A 7,166-nucleotide genomic window follows, 5' to 3' on the forward strand; every position below is an offset into this window, starting at 1 on the left:
GAAGTAAAACTTATTTTCCCACCATCCTGTGTACTCCCTTTCTGCTATTTGCTGAAGGCCTGTAGGGGTTGAATATTCTGGCCAGTGATATATTGGTGTCTGACACGGCTACTCAGCCAGGCCTTACCGAATAAAAGATAACAAGCTACAGTATGTGGAGTAGGACAGAATACATTTATGTAACATAATTTTATATAACCTATATAATAATCTATCAGACTAGTGATATGAATAAAGTGATGTTAACCATCCAGCCCCTCCTGTTTTTAGATTTTGAGCACACGTGTGGATGGGCTACTTCTTCATAAATACTTTCACACTGACGATGCAACATCTACACACTTACAGGGCATTCATATCCTAGAGAGAGAGACAGAGGTTCTGTCACTGCTAGTTTATCAGACGGCTTTTGATAAATGCAGTTGGCACTGGCCTGATGGGTAATTTGCCCCCTAATGTTGTTCATGTTGTCGTCAGCAGAGGAAGACATAGTCCCTTACAACAAACCGAGCTTTGTGGCCCGGGGCCAGATGTCAAGCAACTGTTCCACGACGGGAAGCTCGTCATCGCGAGGGTCCACGGGGTCGCGGGGCCCGGGGACGGGGACGGGCCGGAAGCGGAACGAGGTGAGGGGACCTAAACGCACGCCCGTCCGCAGCGGTACAGGGTCCTGCCGGTCTCGACGATGACTCTCTAACAGCACCTATCAGCCCACTTACGGAAGCACGGAGTGTCCAGTCAAACCATCCAAACACTGGCTCCAATAGCGTGGCCTGCGTGTGAAGCCTGTGCATTAATCTGGCCTATACTGTTCATTTCACTGGTTATAATCGGGGTGTTGGGGTCAGCTCCATTTTCAATACGGTCGGATCGCAAAATGAATTTAAATTCAGTTCGTGAACAGGAAACTCCTCATTCGAACACGATATGCTTTTTCTGTCCATTTATTGAATTTCAGGTTCATTTTGAGAATTGACTGAATTGAAAGCAGGCTTGACCCCAGCCCTGGTTATGATATCATGTTGCACGTGTCATGTAGCGCATGCTAACTTAACGGCAGTGGAATGCATCCGGCCCACGCACACAGTAAAGCTCACCTGAAAGGCAGAGGGACTGACAGAGACAAGCCTGGGGGCCCTCGGACCAGGACCCTGACATGAGATCTGAGAATGAGAGCTGCCCACTTCTCTCTCATCCCTCTTTCTCTCTCTTTTCCCTCTGTCATTGTCCCTCTCTCTTTCACAAATTAAAGATGCTTTATTTGTGGGAAATGCATAAATATTGCCAAAACCTATGTAATGTACAGCAGTATATTTAAATATTCACCCAGAAGAACAGTAGACACTATATAACTAGATGACTAGGATAAGTGCAATAGTTTTCATAATAATAATAATAATAATAATAATAATAATAATAATTATTATTATTATTATTATTGTTGTTGTATTATAATCATCATAATCATAATAATAATAATAATAATAATAATTATTATTATTATTAATAATAATTACTATTATTCATAATATTATTACTACTATTAGTAATTAGTAATAATAATATTAATTAGTAATAAACTGCTATTGTTATTAATAATAAAAATAATAATAATAATAATGATAACAATAATAATAATAATAATAAATGGCAGTAGTTATTAATAATTAATATCATCTTCTTCATCTTCACCATCTTCCACACAAAAAATTAAAGGATTCCAGGGTGTTTTCCATGTAACTTAATACCCGAGGAGTATTTTACCCAGAAGAGTCCCAGACAGCCTCAGGTCAGCTTTGCGGAGTGGAATGAGCTTCTGCTCAGTGTTTGCCATCACAGTGTGCCAAGCTGACATGTATCTCATTTCCAACATGTCAACTGCTCATGCCTTCCACATGCTGCAATGTCCTGTCCCTTCCTGTTTGTCAGATCAGTATTTCCAGGTCCACAGGCTGACTCAGACTATACATAGCTCCAATTTCTTTATTCTGAAAGAGGTTTAGAAGTGGCCTTTTGTTTGGATATGGTCTTTGGGATCAAATTACACATGCTGTGAGGTGATCAGTTGATGTCCAGAACCACAACTGAAGGCTTGTTTTAGAAGCCTATGTGTTAGACTCTCCCATGATGCAATGGGTCCAGCCCACAGTTTAGCTCACAATGCAAAATATATGTTGTAGCACATTGGCATTAATACCAGTTGGCCCTAGCCTAATTTACTCTGAATTCCATGAAGTCTGTAAATGCAATGGGATCACTGAAGCTTCAGTTTTCCAAAGGTTCAGTAAACAGTGCAGGTGAAGAGGTCTGTGAAATGGGAACGTCAGTCTCTCTCACAAATTTAAACCATCACAGTCAGAGGCTCTCGGTGGCCCAGGGGTCACCCCCCCTGTGGAGGGTCCAGCCCCACTGCCCCCACCCCCCCACCATGGGTATGCACTCTCGGGTTTCCATGGAGAACATGAAAGCCGGCTCACACAAAAGGGGGCAGTATGTACCACAGGGTGGGAGTTTCGAGTTACCCCTCTCCCCTGTCACAGTGGTTAAGGTTATCTCCTCCACTGGGGCAGAGGCCCTGAATGAATGTTGGACTATGGGGAGGGGCAGGCGTGGGGGAGGGGCGTGCGGTCCCTCCCCCCATCGGAGGTGTGCTTTGTTTTATTGGCTCCTCTGATGAAGAAAGGCTCTCTGGCTCTGCGATCGGTCGCCCGTAAAGGACAAACTGAACACGACCACACCCCCCAACCCCCCCACCCCAGAGCAGCACAGGCGTTCGTTAGCAGTTAAACCCAGGTCAAGTCACTCAGTCATCACACAAATCAATTTTACATTACAAATTTTTACATTTTTATCGAGTGACAAACGTGTGTTTGTCCTCAACTTTCAAGACTGAGGCAGCTGTCGTGTTTCGTTTCTGACGCAATCGTCAAAACTAACTCTAACCTATCTTGCCAAACGTTCCTGAGCATTTCAAAGTTAAGGATCAGTGTTTATTTTTTCATTCATTTCCAAGTGGCACTTGGAAGAACACTTTGTTCGCTAAGATGTATGAATCGGGGTGTTTTTCCACTTAAGTTAATGTTGTAAAATGGGCCGTATTGCCTCCTAACTCGGTTTCACGTTTGTTTATTTTCAGGAAATGAGATAAAAGGAAGCAGATGATTTGGCATAGTTCTTCTCTCTACCATCCTGTTTTGCCTCCATGTTCTAATGTATTTCATGAACACGCCTCTTTCCATGGAATAAAAAAGTGCGGGAAAAGAAGAAAAGAAGAAAAGTGTACAGGATTAATGTCAAATTTGAACAACGGACTTCAATCTTTTTTTTTCTTTTTCTAAATATTATTTATGATTCCTGGGTTGCGTGCGTCCGCCGTCTCACGTCCATGTGTACATAGACATTTCTGTAAGGTTTCTACGTTAGTCCCGTACGCAGGGAAAGAGAATATATTGTATTTATAAAAAATGAAATGTGTAAAAAAAAAAAAACACAAAAAAAAAAACAAGAAAAAGGCCCGATATTATAAAGTCAGTGTCTGAACGTGCCAACATTTTTGTAGAAATGTACAACTTTCGAAAAGCATAAATACTATTGCACTCTTTGTTGTGACGAAGAACAACAAAAACACGAAGCACAATCCGTGTGAAGCAGCCTGCCAGGTAGCCGAACTTCCCCAGCGTCGCTGTTGCCGCCTTTGCCTGTCCGTCCCTGTGTTTGGATCCCTGTCGTCGTGGTCCGATGAGAATGTGGTTCCTCTTTTTTGTTTTGTTTTGTTTTTTGAACAATTAATTCTTTTTTTATGGCAAGCTTCTGACTCAATGGCCAGTGGAAGAAAGCAGAACTCCCACCCTTCTGAAAACAGTGAAGAAAATGTATTCCATTTAAACACCAAAATTGATCCGTTAATGTCGACTGACTTTTTTTTTGGTAGTCTTGTTGTTTTGTAAAAAATACAATAAAGTAAATTTGTTAAGCTATGAAGACCCAGCTCTTCCTGCGCGGGTGTGTCAGGTTCATGGCCCTGAATTGTGTTCGTTCATCGCCATCACTGTGAAATTAATCTGTCAGTGCGGATTTGCTCTGTCGGAGACGCGTGAAGCTCACGCCAGTCAAGTGTGAAAAGCCGACAGTCTGAAATGCCTGTAAACCATGCGTCTACCACATGAATACACCCAGCGCCAAACATGAATCACATGAACAAGGTGGTTATGAATGTGGAAGAAGTAAGGCACGGACAATTTTCAAGGCCCAGGAGGTCGACACTGATGGAATATACAGCCAGTCTGATGACTGTGTGTGTACGTGTCTGTGAGAGTGTGTGTGTTTGTGTATAGGTTGCCCTTCGAAAGTATGGAAACAAATATATCAAAATGACAAAATACTGCTTTCTCTGTAAAATGGTAAAACATATGTAAATAGCATGAAGAGCTGAAAAGCTGATTGTCTGTACATTTTTCTTATATTCATCTTTTGATCTCAAATCCAAACGCATTTAGTATTGAGCAAAAATAACAAATTTCACTCAACTGTTAACAGTCACCATACTTTTGGAGGGCACTATATATATATACATATATATATATATATATATATATGAATGTATGCATGCTTGCATTGTACAGTTCGCTGCAGATAAACCAGGAGTGAAAAGCATGAAATTGGCTCCTGACTGCCTGGAGGTGAGCAGTGAGGGAGAGCGGATCCCCTGTTCTTTTATGGGCCCACCTGAGACAGGCGTGTGACGGTGACGCTCTTCCCCTGCACAGGTGCTGCCTCTCTGTGGCCCGCCTCTGACACTTCAGGACTGACCCGCTGCCCCACAATCCACTGCTGTTTTTCAAAGTGTTTTTGTGTGCTTTGAACGTGGTGCCAAAACAAGTGTATTTTAACCACGTGGGTATAGTTACCGAGACTTTTAACACTTTAAACGTTTATATATTTATTTAGCATTTTTCAAAAAAAGTCCAAAAAAGACCCATGTTCAATGACTGAGAAAAGAATTAGACATAACAAGGCACAAATTACACTTCTGAAACCCCTTGCTTATTTTGTACATTATACATTGAAACTCAGTCCCATGCAATGTCAGCATTGTAGTGGCTTAATTTATTGCCTTTGTGGGAGCTTCTGTGCCATAAAATAGATGCAATCATCATTGCACTAATAATGGCTTCACTTCGCTACGGGTAATGTCAGTGGTTCTGTGACCTTTTGTGGTCTAGGAGGCACTGTGGGGTAGAGATAGTACTGGGACTGACCCCAGTGGGCTGCTGTCCTCCCCTCAGTATCGAGAGCGATCCCTGTACCCATAAATCACTGGCTCATTCATTAGCCAAGTGTCACGAGGGAAATGGCCGCTGAGGCTGATACAGGGCCCAGGGGTTAGAGGAGAACATTTATTAAGCACAGTGGATGTGGCTGTCAAACATTCATCCATTTTCCGCATTGCATACATGCACAGGGAGATAAGGATATTGGTTGATAAAGCTTAATGAAAGCTAGTGCTTTCTGCCATTTTGCTAAATCTAAGCTTAAGTATATGTAATAGGCACTTTAAATCTACTTAAACCTTTCAAAACCCAGAGGTATTACACTAAGAACAGCTTGCCATTATTTGTAGTTTTCCTTGTTCAAAATGCAAGCCAGACGTACTTATAACAGAGGACAGGACATTGTGTATATACCCAAATATGCTGATTTTATTCATGAAAAATGTGATTATATCTGTCGCCTCAAGCCCAAGGTTTCTGATTTGTTCGTATTTTCCTTCCTTTTTCTTGTGAGAACTACTGTATATGGACAGGTTTTTGAAATCTGGACTTCCAGTTTTCTCAGTTGGTAAAGACAGTCACAATGAGGTAGATCCTGTTGTTCCAGTAGTCCCAGTATCATGTTTAACCCTTCCCATTGGCTGGTTTTGTCTGGACAGAATTGGCTTCGTCCAACCAGATGTGTTTCTTTTGACAAAACTTTACAAACGTATCCTTCTGAATTCGTAGAACTACTATTGCAGCTACTAGCCATACATTTTATTTATTCTTAGACTTTTCACAACCAGCAACGCTGACCCGCTTCTGGAGCACTTGTTCCTTTTGGTCAGCTGCTCATCTGAGTGCCGGAGAGAGAGGAAGAAGGGCAGCGATCTGAGCTCCCACTGGTTCCCCGCTCTCGGGCATGAAGGCATTTTGTGTTGGGTGGGATACGGAGCGACTCCCCCCTTTAATCTTGCCTCTGCAGGATCCGGGTCAGTGCGAGCTGAGAGGAGGTCCGGTCCCACAGGGTTACCGATCGGCCTCAAACTTCTCCCGGCACAATGCCCAGGAAATGCCACCTCCGGGACCGAGATTGGCGCTGCACGGGCCTTTCGTTCCGCCACTTTCTCCCGCGCCGATTTCTCAGGCAGTCATTCTGCCCAAAACCATGGTGCTTATGAATCTCCGATATGGCTTATTTTCCCAGTTCATGACATAAGTGATGCTTTGAAAAGATGTAAAAAGAAGTTACTACTGTAGGAAAACTTCTGTATCAGCAACAGTAAGTGGGGAGAACTTACAGATATAACCACCCTAAAAATGGCATCTGCCCGATGAATGCATTTTTCAAGTTGCGGGCCACTTGCTTTTAATACTCATGAGGTAGATGTATTGGGCTCCAGTTTGGAACGAGCCAGAAAGTTCAAGAAATGGGTCAAAATAAGAACAGCAAATCTCAGAAGCCTGGAGATTTGTAACAGTGAATTGGGGCAGACATGATTAGGGAAGAACACCGTAAGGACCCAAAACAAGAAAAAAAAAGTCCTCCCTCACTGGATGTCTGTGGTGTGATGAATTAAAGTATTATCAGCTTTTCATGAAGGAATTTCCCAAGTTTCCCTTTTGACTCCTTTCAGGGTGAAGCCAGCAAATGCCACGAGCTGCCGTAAAAGGATTTCTGCCATAAAAGGTCAGAAACGTGATTGTTTCGTGCCTTCGTAATCCCCTTGGACAAACAGCCGCTATGCTGTAATCATAAATAAACAGGGGCTAAGGGAGGGGAGGAAGGCTCGAGGTGGTGGGCAAGTTGTCTTTACTCTAGCTTGATAAAGTGGGTCAGTGGATCACCACCAGGCTATTAAAAGCATGCATTTGGAAGAGGCCCAGCGCAGGACTACAGATCCCAGTGTCAAG

General features: G+C 42.8%; 1 protein-coding gene across 7 annotated transcripts in view; it reads left to right on the forward strand.

Annotated features, from left to right (window-relative positions):
• robo3 (roundabout, axon guidance receptor, homolog 3 (Drosophila)) overlaps positions 1-3,981 on the forward strand; it is a 158,501-nt gene extending 154,520 nt beyond the window's left edge. For 5 of the 7 annotated variants that reach the window (XM_064351077.1, XM_064351071.1, XM_064351070.1 and 2 more), the window contains 2 exons: positions 478-626; positions 3,137-3,981. In XM_064351077.1, the coding sequence (XP_064207147.1) occupies positions 478-626; positions 3,137-3,148 (161 nt within the window). In that variant the 3' untranslated portion in view covers positions 3,149-3,981. The remainder of the gene's footprint in view (positions 1-477; positions 627-3,136) is intronic. The other 2 variants (XM_064351072.1, XM_064351075.1) reach the window with 1 other exon arrangement.
• The last annotated feature ends 3,185 nt before the right edge of the window (positions 3,982-7,166 follow it).

The sequence above is a fragment of the Anguilla rostrata genome, chromosome 9 (assembly GCF_018555375.3).
Source record: "Anguilla rostrata isolate EN2019 chromosome 9, ASM1855537v3, whole genome shotgun sequence".
Lineage (NCBI taxonomy): Eukaryota > Metazoa > Chordata > Actinopteri > Anguilliformes > Anguillidae > Anguilla > Anguilla rostrata.